General features: G+C 42.5%; 2 protein-coding genes across 2 annotated transcripts; both read left to right on the top strand.

Annotated features, from left to right (window-relative positions):
* Positions 1 to 439: 439 nt before the first annotated feature.
* Positions 440 to 5,332, top strand: pias4b (protein inhibitor of activated STAT, 4b). The gene is made up of 11 exons (XM_076991368.1): positions 440 to 576; positions 1,149 to 1,512; positions 2,160 to 2,244; positions 2,392 to 2,421; positions 2,675 to 2,765; positions 2,951 to 3,076; positions 3,409 to 3,514; positions 3,712 to 3,785; positions 4,222 to 4,382; positions 4,770 to 4,903; positions 5,081 to 5,332. The coding sequence occupies exons 1-11, from the start codon at positions 544 to 546 to the stop codon at positions 5,185 to 5,187; spliced, it is 1,311 nt and encodes a 436-aa protein (XP_076847483.1). The 5' UTR covers positions 440 to 543; the 3' UTR covers positions 5,188 to 5,332.
* A 263-nt stretch (positions 5,333 to 5,595) lies between these two features.
* map2k2b (mitogen-activated protein kinase kinase 2b) lies at positions 5,596 to 10,054 on the top strand. Its single transcript, XM_076991369.1, has 11 exons — positions 5,596 to 6,233; positions 6,366 to 6,576; positions 6,830 to 6,976; positions 7,371 to 7,448; positions 7,548 to 7,599; positions 7,914 to 8,038; positions 8,365 to 8,578; positions 8,940 to 8,992; positions 9,097 to 9,158; positions 9,293 to 9,338; positions 9,476 to 10,054. Exons 1-11 carry the CDS (start codon positions 6,145 to 6,147, stop codon positions 9,584 to 9,586), a joined length of 1,188 nt encoding a protein of 395 aa, XP_076847484.1. The 5' UTR covers positions 5,596 to 6,144; the 3' UTR covers positions 9,587 to 10,054.
* The last annotated feature ends 1,080 nt before the right edge of the window (positions 10,055 to 11,134 follow it).

Raw genomic sequence — 11,134 nt, 5'->3', positions numbered from 1 at the left:
AGAAGATTTTTTTGTTTGTCTTGTGTAATTACTACTGTCAAAACAGTGACAGATGTCGAAATATTGTATTATTTTTATGTGAATTACCTACTGCTGTTTTAAGCACTTTGATCGTCTGTAAACCTGGACTTTGTAGGAATACGTTCATACTTTTATTTCATGCCTTTATCTTCTCTTTAGTACTCTTAAGTAGGCTACGTTATGTATGATTTAAAAAAATTATTTTACTCATCTCTTATTGTATTATTGCGATAACGTTCTATTTATTATAATTATATTATAATTTTGTGTATGTATTTTGTTGCTTTGGTTGTGATGCAGCTATTGTATCTTACATTATTTCCATAAAAATAGTTTGAATAAGCGCCAAAGGAGACGAGGAAGAGGCGGATGGTTGTAAATTTTAATTTAAATGTCGTCGCTCTTTTAATTTATTGGAGCTTTGGTCACGTGACCTTATCACGCCGCGGTGAGAACTTTTTTGTAGGGAAAATATTCGCTAGTTTATTTATTCAGTTTTGAAAATTTGGCTAAGGCAAACCAATGGTAATGTCCAATGAACTGCTAGAAGCAACGGTAAGAATCTTCGTGGTAGCTTACCTACGTTTCGGTTTGTTGTTTTTAATAAATGTACAGCTTCTTGTGACTTGTTTATCATTTGAACAGTAGGCTATTTGCTGCACCTAGACCATGAAATTTAACCACGTTTTACGGTTAAACTAACTACAAAGCAACTAACTACATTTAATCGAATGAAAGCCTGTCCAGTGGTGCAGTGATATTTTACTGTAAAAAACGCGAAGGTGTCTGCAAAGACTCAGCTTAGGTGTTAATGAGCCCCTCGTTTGGGTGTGATATGTACATTTGCATGAGTATAATGGAGAAATTGTCAAAATGGTTTTGAAGTGACAAAGTGGTAATATATCTGATAATCTATATGTACTTTATATGGTAGCAACTATGTCTGCTAGTTAGTTTAAGAAGTAATATTTCCATACTTCCATTTGTTTACAACTCCCTTAACCAAAAGCCAGGATTCAGATTCAACAGACCGAGGGTCTTTCCTAAAGGTCAGGCAAATGACCGTTCATGATGGAGGAACTCTAAGGGACTCCACTACTGTTTAACCTGTCCTGATATCCTCCTAGAACATGTTGGAGAGCTTGAGGGTGGTTGAGCTACGTTCTCTCCTCTCCACTATGGGCAAGGCCAAGAACGGGCTGAAGAAAGAGCTCGTTCGACGTGCCACCGAGCTCCTTCACAGGGAGTCCAGGCCCGAGCTCTTCTCCACCATCCGGGAGCTCTACCGAGTCCGCCACTCCGCGAACGACACAGCCGGCAGACGCTCAGGAACCATCGCTAAACCAACGCCGACCAAGGTCATTGCCGTGCCAACGGCCGATTCCCACAACAAACCCGATGCGATGGACTATAGTCCTTTCCCTGAGGTGCAGATGACAAAGATTCCCTTTTATCACACGCTGGAGACGATTGTACCTCCAACATCACTTGGTACAGGCTTTAAAAAATGTTTTTTTAGTATATTCTGTTGGAATTGTTCCTATTCTTCACCCTAATCTAGTCATATCCAGTTCCCACCCATGGAGTAAGTCACTACTTCCCTGTCACTACAGCTACAAACCAGGGAGGGTGAGGGCCATGATGCTTCAAGACGATTCACGATGCATCGCGTGGAGTAACACTCAGAGGGTGGCTCTAGCCACTCCGTCGTGATGCATGAGCTCACAGACACCTGTGATTGGCCAGTGTCGATGTAATTGACAGGAGAGCGCGAGTATGCCGCCCCTCCCTCTCTGAGAGGTCAATTTGTTTCCTCTGCCTCCTGACCACAGGCAGCTCCGGCATCATCGTGAATTGAACTTGCGATCTGCCAGTGGAACGGCTTTTCTGCTGGGCTACTCTGCAGCCCCCAGAATCATTACTGATGCACTATTACACTGTCAATAGTATCTGAGATCTGTAATCTTCCCGTGTTTACAGGAATCCTCAGACTTCTCTAACACAAGTGTCAGTCCCACTCATTCTGCCTCTGTAAGAATGAAGTCGGTGTCTGTAGTGCAGGTTGTGTTTGACTGACATGTCCTGCAACTGAGCTGTTTTTCTCTCTCTTTATTTCATGTCTTGTCTCCTCTCCCTAGTGCCCAAACCTGTGAATACACTACAGAACAACTACTTCTCCATTCACCTGACTGAGAGGCAGTGGACTCGCATAAAGGACTCTCAGTAAGTAAACTACCCCCTCAGACCAGGAGAGGTATTCTAGCTGTCAGCCACAGATTCCAATCATAGACTGGAATGAAGATAATGAGTATTACAGTAATTTTGGTCAGGATTTCCTGATGGTTCCCATTTATCTCTTTGACTCCTCAGAGAGGCCCAAGATGTTCAGGTGGTGCTCAGGTAAGGTTGTACTGTGAGGCCCAGAACACGATTACATCTATTTGCTTAATTAGGGGTTTTGAATAGTGTGACGTACATGCGTGCCTAGTCTTGCCCTGTCCTGCACATACAGCATCGGTACGTCTTGAACATGCTTGCTGGAGCCCTGCTCTGTGCCCATATGTTGTCCAAATTTGTAAACGTCCATGGTGATTCGAAGTGTGTGTGTGTGTGTGTTTGCATATGTCTGATGCTCATGTTTTGTGTCTTTCAGACTGTGCATTACCGAGAGTATTGGTGTCGATGATGACCAGTATCCACCAAGAATTGCTGTTTACGTCAACGGCTTGTACTGTTTTCTACAGGTCTATTTATTAGTGGCACACACATTTGCTCTATTTAATTGGGTCTGTGTAAGAAAAACATCATTCACATTTTCCGTTGTCCTTTAGCGGTGTGATATTAAACATTGATATACAGCGTTATGTCAACTTTGTCTAAATACATTTTTGAGGTATTTCCCCCCACCAACTTTTGTCATCCTGAACAGGTTCGATACGCCTCCAGAAAAGAAGGGGTGGAGCCTTCTCGTCCCTGTTGTCCAATCAATCTCACGCCGTTGTTGGACCGTTTCACTGACAACCATGTCAATGTCCTGTGGCAGAACTTTGGCAAGGTATAACCATTTGTTTGTTCCACCACACTGAGTAGTCTCGCCAGTCATTTAAAAAAAGTTTAACTTTTTTTTATGCCTTGTTTCATCTGTATAATGTTCCTGCTAGACAGTGTTGTACTCCAAGTGCCAATCCTGTTTGATAAGTGGTTGAGCCCTCTCCACCTGTCTGAAAGTGTGTGTGTGTGTGTGTGTGTGTGTGTGTGTGTGTGTGTGTGTGTGTGTGTGTGTGTGTGTGTGTGTGTGTGTGTGTGTGTGTGTGTGTGTGTGTGTGTGTGTGTGTGTGTGTGTGTGTGCGTGCGTGCGTGCGTGCGTGCGTGCGTGCGTGCGTGCAGCACTATTCTGCTGCAGTGTATCTGGTGAGGGTTTTGTCCTCCGTGGACTTACTGAAGCAGCTCAAGACCAAAGCAGTGGAGAGCCAGGAGAACTGCAGACAGAAAAGTGAGTTCCTCTACCGCTCCCACGTGGAAGAATCTCTGGACCAATCCTATTGGTGAAGACTCGGGCACAGCTTGGCAACAGCTGTGGTCATCCCCCTCACCAGCAGGTTGATCCAGATACATCAGGAGAACCTTTGCTTGAATAATGTTGTTTTGTTGTTAATTTTTGTCAAGCTGTGTGTTGATGCTGTTGTACAGTTTGGGAGATGCTGCGCTGGGATTCTGAGAATGAAATTTCTACCACAAGGCTGCAAGTATCTCTTATCTGTCCGGTGAGGATCCAGAATTCACAGCTACATTATGACTGTGGAGTCAGACTTCACTTGTTTTAGAGTCTGTTAAAAAAAATAACCTGTTAGCATTGAAAATGACACATAACAGCATTCAGCAGTCTCAGCAGGATGTGGTAACTGCCTTTTTCGGGAGTCTTTTATATTCTTACAAGATTTGAGATTTCTGTTTTGCAACAAGTGAAATTTTTGCCTGTGTACTCTTGTTTTGTGTAATAGAAGAAAAATCTATTTATTATCCACCATGTTTTCACCATGACTACACCAGCAATCCATATATTTCCACTTTTGTTTTGACGATGACAGAAACATGGGGAAAACTCTTCTGAGATGTTCAAAGGTGTGCGCGTGTGTGTGTGTGTGTGTGTGTGTGTGTGTGTGTGTGTGTGTGTGTGTGTGTGTGTGTGTGTGTCAAAAGCTGGCAAAAATGCGAATGTCTGCTCCCTGCCGAGCCCAGACGTGTACCCACCTGCAGTGCTTTGATGCAGCCTCCTACCTTCAGATGAATGAGAGAAAGCCGGGCTGGACCTGTCCTGTCTGCCACAGGCCCGCCCCGTTTGAGACGCTTCGGATCGATAGGTTGCCTCCCGGACGCATACGCAGTCCTTGTTGTCATGGTTCATTCAATTTAGCGTTGTCAAGGCATTTGTTGTTATGGGTGTCAGCTGGGCTTGAACTGAAAAGATGACATTCTAGCCAGTTAAACGTGGTGCTGTTGTACTTCATGTCCAAAGGCTGTTGGTGGTTTGCAATAATGTAATGAGGGTTCGTCTCCTTAAACTTTTAAGGTAGTATTTTATTGGGATTCTCACTGGAAGCTTTCCTTAAAAAAATTACACATGCATGTACCACATTACATAACCAGTACCACAGTAGACAAAGTGTAGGAACTAAATCTCTTTTTCCATGCCAACCACATTTCTGGTGGAGGTTAATGATGTTTGTGGTGGTGGTGGTGGTGCACAGTCTGCTGAGCAGCATAATCCACAATACAGAAGAGGAGGTGGAGGACATTGAATACCTCTCGAACGGCTCCTGGAAGACGCTGGGAGAGAAGAGACAGTGCAGTGAAATGCCTGATCCTTCAGCACGCCGCATCAGTAAGGACAGCCTGTCTGTCTGCCTGTCTGTCTGAGGTGGACAGGGGCCTGTGCTCATCACTGTTGTTCTTACGTTTGTATGCACAGTAATTTTTATTGTAATCATTGTTGAGTTGAATTATTGTCTTCGCTTGGCTGATGTTACTGTAAATGTAATCCTTTATCATTTCTCTATAGCGAACAGCCCTGTGTCGCTAGACATTGTGGATCTAACCCAGGACTCCTCAGACGATGACGTCGATGATGTCCAACTTCACGAAGAGATTGCTTTGATGCACTTATGAACTGACCCTTTGTGTGACCCTTGACTAAGCAATCCTACTGTATATTTGATTTTTTAAATCTTTGTCAGCAGTATTATTGTATTTTGATTGTTTTGGTTGTTGCACTTTGCATATAGGCTATGAGCTACATACAATGCAATATGAATAAAGGTTTATTTTACATGTTAGACATGGTGTGTGCGCCCCTTTTTGGAAAACACATTTGTTAAATGTGTTTCTGTATCTGTACATTTGCACTGTAGCCTACATGATTTCGGATCCAAGCTATTCTAACACTGTTTTAAACATACGAAGAAACATTCAAATAATAGTCAACGTCTTCCTCTTGCAGTCACACAAATCAACATGCAAAAAAAATAAAAATATATGTTGGAAAGGAAATCTCCCACATGTTCAACCGTGAATATCGCGATAACATGGGCAGCCGCTTCCTGGACCGTTCCCTGCCAAGAGCTAGCTAGCTAACAACTTAGCCAAAGTTAGCTGTTCCTCTTCTCCTCCAGGGACTCCACATTCGTGCCACGGGAGTCGGACATCGTTATATCATCATTTATTTCATCGTTATTTTGCTACTCGGGCGATGTCACGTCCCGAAAGAGCCTTTTAGTGTGCTAACAAGTCGTCGGTAGCTAGCTAGCTAACTTCTCACACCAGTCATTGGCACTCATAGCCGCCGTTAGCTGGTGCGTAGCTGCTTCAGCTGGCCAGTGTTCCCAGTGCGAGGACTGGTTCGGTTTTAACTTAACTTTGTGGTATATTTATATTATATTTATATGTACTGGATCTAAAGGCAGCTTTAAATGGATGCTTGGCGTGCTGGTACTTTAGTAAGAGATTGCTTTGATGCATGAATATCGCGGTCTGGGCTCGTTAGGGCGCCTCATCTTAGTGCCCTTGATGTATTAATTCGCATTGGCAGTTTATAAAAAGACAAGAGTCCAGATTGTGACATTTAATATGGCTCCCAAGAAAAGACCAGGACCCATAGTAATCAGCGGAACAGGAGAAGCACACACTCCAGCCTGTAACATCGGCGCTGCTTCGGAGTAAGTTCTGACTTTTAGTCTTTTTTTCCCCACTTGCAGTTGCTTTGAGTTACAAAAAAGGAGACATCACTAAAATCCCTGAATTTTAGACTTGTTGCTTGGCCCATGATGTGTCTGTGTGCGCCCCGTTAGGAGCCACCTAGAGACCCTTCAGAAGAAACTAGAGGAACTCGAGTTGGACGACCAGCAGAAGAAGCGCTTGGAGGCCTTCCTCACGCAGAAAGCCAAAGTGGGAGAGTTGAAGGACGACGACTTTCAGCACATATGCGAGCTGGGGGCAGGAAATGGTGGAGTTGTTAATAAAGTTTGCCATAAGCCCTCTGGATTGGTCATGGCCAGGAAGGTGAGATATTTTTGAGACAGTTATACCTACCGGCTTCTAAGCCGCGAGACACCCATGTTCACAACACGAGTGGCATTTGACCTTAGTACCTGTTGAACCTCATTGAGTTCAATACACAGTTATTTTTAGATTCTCTTTACCTTTTTGAACTCCTAATTACAGCCTTTGTTCTGTTAGGTCTCCACATGGTACAGGTTTCATTGCAGATTTTTAAAGCAACATTGAGGTTTTTTTTTTTCCCTGTGTCATTTAGCTCATTCATCTTGAGATCAAGCAAGCCATCAGGAACCAGATCATTCGAGAACTTCAAGTCCTCCATGAGTGCAACTCTCCATATATAGTAGGCTTCTATGGAGCATTCTACAGCGATGGCGAGATCAGCATATGTATGGAACACATGGTGAGCTTGTAATCCACCAGAATCTGGAAACACCTGCAGCTAAGATTCTGGGAGATGTCACATGCTTAGCATAATTCAAACAACTAATATAACTCGTTTAATTTAGGCCACACTGTGTCAAGATTTTTGTGTTAATGTTTTGGTTGGTTTGCTAACATGGGCATAAGCAAGCTAACATTTAGGACTGAGCCCTTGACCACTAAATGTTACTTGTATAATTAAGGTAATAAGACAAGGGAGAGTCAGATTTCCTGGAATATATGGCAGCATAAAAAAAGGACTGTTGAGAAGTTCTCCCATTTATTGGGAGAAAATAAACGTTTTCAGAGTAGTCAACTGAAGTCTGGTGCAGTGTCGATGGCCTAGAGTGATTGTGATACCTTCCTGGGCGTAGGATGGTGGTTCTCTGGATCAGGTACTGAAAGAGGCTCGGAGAATTCCGGAAGAAATTCTGGGGAAAGTCAGTATAGCTGTAAGTATCCAATGTGGAATTGTACACTTTTAATTAGATGTCTGGTCCTCATGGAGTACATAAAATGAGTCCGGTTGGGTTTTTTCCCCTCTCTTGTAGGTTTTAAGAGGTCTTGCCTATCTCAGAGAGAAACATCAGATCATGCACAGAGGTAATGGGGCCTTTTGGGGATAATGGTGGTATTTTTTGTATTGTTTATTGCTCAGTTGAATTTGAGAGTAATTCTAAGAGTACATGTGTCACTTTTCAATCTTTTGTGTGTGAAATAAGCTATTTGTATATTTAGTCAAGCTCATGTCTGTAATATGTAATTAGAGCGCTGTAAAATTGGTACAGCTTAATCAATCTCACCAAAGATGTAATTATACCTTTACATCAAAAGCAAAAATAATACCTTAAAAATGTCATTGCACCCCTAGTACTGCACAGTTTGCTTTCAGAATTTCGGTCTGTTCACATTTGCAGATGTTAAACCTTCAAACATACTGGTGAACTCAAGAGGAGAGATCAAACTCTGTGACTTTGGAGTGAGTGGCCAGCTCATCGACTCCATGGCTAACTCTTTCGTAGGCACAAGGTCTTATATGTCGGTGAGTTCATCTGGTTTTCTCCAAGTGGGCCTTCTGAAGTCAGCAGGAATTAATTTTTTATGATTGTACAACTTATTACAAGAGTTTAATGAAAGTCAGTACTGAGATTCCTCATCAATATTTAGATTTTGGAAAAATCTAAATATTGTAATGATTCCATGTAATCTGACAGTCTTTTTAAAAGTGTTAGTTGAGGGAGGAGTTGGTTCTGTTCAAATAGACCAACAACGGGCGAACAGTGTAACTCCTTCCTGGACGTTGCGTTTGGGTCCCCCCCCCCCCCCCCCCCCCACTTAACCTCTCTGTTTCCATGGTGCCGTGCTAAGCCGGAGAGGCTGCAGGGTACCCACTACTCGGTGCAGTCGGACGTGTGGAGCATGGGGCTCTCTCTGGTGGAGCTGGCCATCGGCCGATTCCCCATCCCACCGCCGGACGCCAAGGAGCTGGAGGCCATTTTCGGCCGCCCTGTGATGAGCGTAGCGGGGGGAGAGAAGTACAGTACCTCGCCCCGACCAAGACCTCCGGGCAGGCCCGTCAGTGGTAGGACACTGAGAGACTTCTCTCTCTCTCTCTCTCTCTCTCTCTCTCTCTCTCTCCACACCCCCATTCTAGTTTTTATATACAAGAACAAAATGTGCAAGTACATTTCAACTTCACTGCCTGGATGACAATTTCATTTTCTTAATATTTTAGCACATAATTTGGGTTTGACAAGTTGAGAGTATGTAACATCTCTAAATGTCAATATTTTTGGAATTTTTGGTCAATAAATTTTGAATCATAGAGCTCAGATGACGCCGGTTTGCCAATCTGTGTGTATCAGTGTGCCTTCCATGTGTAGTTTTGCAACCTTTTGTTTAATTTTTATTTGATAAATTCTCTCATTTATTTCCTTTCCCAGGACATGGGCCCGTCATGGCGATCTTTGAGCTGCTGGATTACATTGTCAATGAGGTGATGATGGCTTGGGTTATGAGTCCGAATGAACAATCAGGGATTTTTTTGCAACGTCCAGGGATTTTTTAAAATTAAACATCTTGTGTGTGTTTCATGTTTAGCCCCCACCTAAACTGCCTCATGGAGTCTTCACTGCAGATTTCCAGGACTTTGTGACCAAATGGTGAATAGCACCTTTTCTCACTTAGTAGAATGTGTGTTTTGGCAAATAGAATTTTTACATTTCAGTGTGTGAAGAGATTTTCTTTTTTTTTTTTTTTTAATGTGAACTGAAGCGTTCTCAAAATGTTTTTCTAGTCTTATCAAAAATCCTGCAGACCGAGCAGACCTGAAGATGCTGATGGTAAGCATGGTTAACTTATTCGCTGTACTTACAGTTACACTTATGGTTACACTGTGCAAATCTGAAATGTCAGATTTCCGCGCGGCTTGTGGCCAGTCCTGGTAAGCCTTAACTGGAGTTTGTGCCTCTCTTCACAGAACCACACGTTTATTAAGCGCTCAGAAGTGGAGGAGGCAGACTTTGCAGGCTGGTTGTGCAAAATCATGTACTTCAACCAACCCAGCACACCGACTCGGACAGCCGAATAACCGAATTAGAGAACACGTTTCCTTAAAGACACACACACACACACACACACACACACACAGTGCGTTTGCCTCCCTCTTTCTTGCCCCTGCCTTCAGATCTCTCATTCGTCACCTTTAACCCTGCCACAGGTTTGCACATAGGTCTCATTTACATGTATACACACACACATACACACACGCGCGCGCGCATGCATGCAGTGCACACGTAACACACACGTACACATGCACACACTATCAATTTAAGGCCTCTCAGGTGAATCTTCTATTAATAATTGTATAGATATATGAATTTTTCTTGGCTTTGATCATGTGCTACAGTTAATATATACAGAATAAGGACGAAATGTACACCTCAGTCACTGTTCATCAGTCGTCATTTGAGTCCTTCGTCATTTTTGCCATTGACATGAACCAGAAATGATTGTATGGCTTTTAGCCTTTATCTCAATAAAAAAAAACTTAAGCTTGTGATTGTACCCCTTTACTGTACTCCTCTCTGCCAGGAGGTCTTTCTCGTTCAGTGTGGAAGAGGTAAGCTAATATGACTGAATAATCAGACAGCTGTATGGCAACGCTGGGTACAGTAAACCTTGGCTAAGGCATTTAGTTCAATACTAGGATCCTCTTTGAAAAATCCCTTTTGCATAGGTCATAAAAGCATAATTTAACGGAACAAATGTCAACTCGGGTTATCCAAAACACAAATTATCCTGTAAAACGGTATCGTAATTGTAGTCTTTCCTGTTTGCTGTGAAGGTTGATGTGTAAGTTTACAAAAGTTGCTAGGAACTGTTTTTGCGGTAGAGCGTCTTTCTAATGACGTCTTTAAAGACACTGGGTTGTTTTAGAAAAAGCGCGGAGTCTAAACAGGTATATTCAGTCATCCTGCTTTCTCTGTTTTGATGGATAGGCACCATATTCAGGCCTCACAGTCATTGTGTTTGTTTCGGTCACAAACCGCCTCACCGTGATGAGTGTTTGAGGTCTGTGACTGGTGGTTCACAAAAGGTAAGGTAGTTTCTACCTATGGTCATAACAAAATTACATATTTGAAAGATTGCAGTGCATCATTTCACCAGCAGAGGGCGAGATATACATCTGAGTTTAGGGTTCGCAGAGACGCTTGGAGTAATCCAAAGCGATTTGGAACATTTTGTGTAGTCGAGCATCAAACAGAATTAGCTGAAAAAGCTTACATTTTTCAGACTGGTCAATAATGAAGCACCTCTATGTGTGTCGGTTCCAATCTAGGATCAATTATGTGACGAAATCCAAGACAGAATCCATTCCTAGATATTAATCCTATTCTAATTTAATAAAAATACAGACATGATTCTCTCTTATTGGGTACTGACTGCAATCTCGGATATATTATATCCTAGATGAGGTCTGATTCATTATATGAGCAAAAGAATCCTAGTACATGTTCCTAATAATATATTTACAGGCATAAAACCTAAAATGTATTATTAGTTGAAATGTATTCATATTTTTCCACCTTTAGAGATCTGAGCTAATGCTACTGTATTCCTCTTAACATCATTGGTG

Source organism: Brachyhypopomus gauderio, unplaced genomic scaffold (assembly GCF_052324685.1).
Source record: "Brachyhypopomus gauderio isolate BG-103 unplaced genomic scaffold, BGAUD_0.2 sc82, whole genome shotgun sequence".
NCBI classification, from domain to species: domain Eukaryota; kingdom Metazoa; phylum Chordata; class Actinopteri; order Gymnotiformes; family Hypopomidae; genus Brachyhypopomus; species Brachyhypopomus gauderio.
The sequence above is the reverse complement of the archived record's forward strand: the minus strand, read 5'-3'. Positions and strand labels throughout refer to the sequence as shown.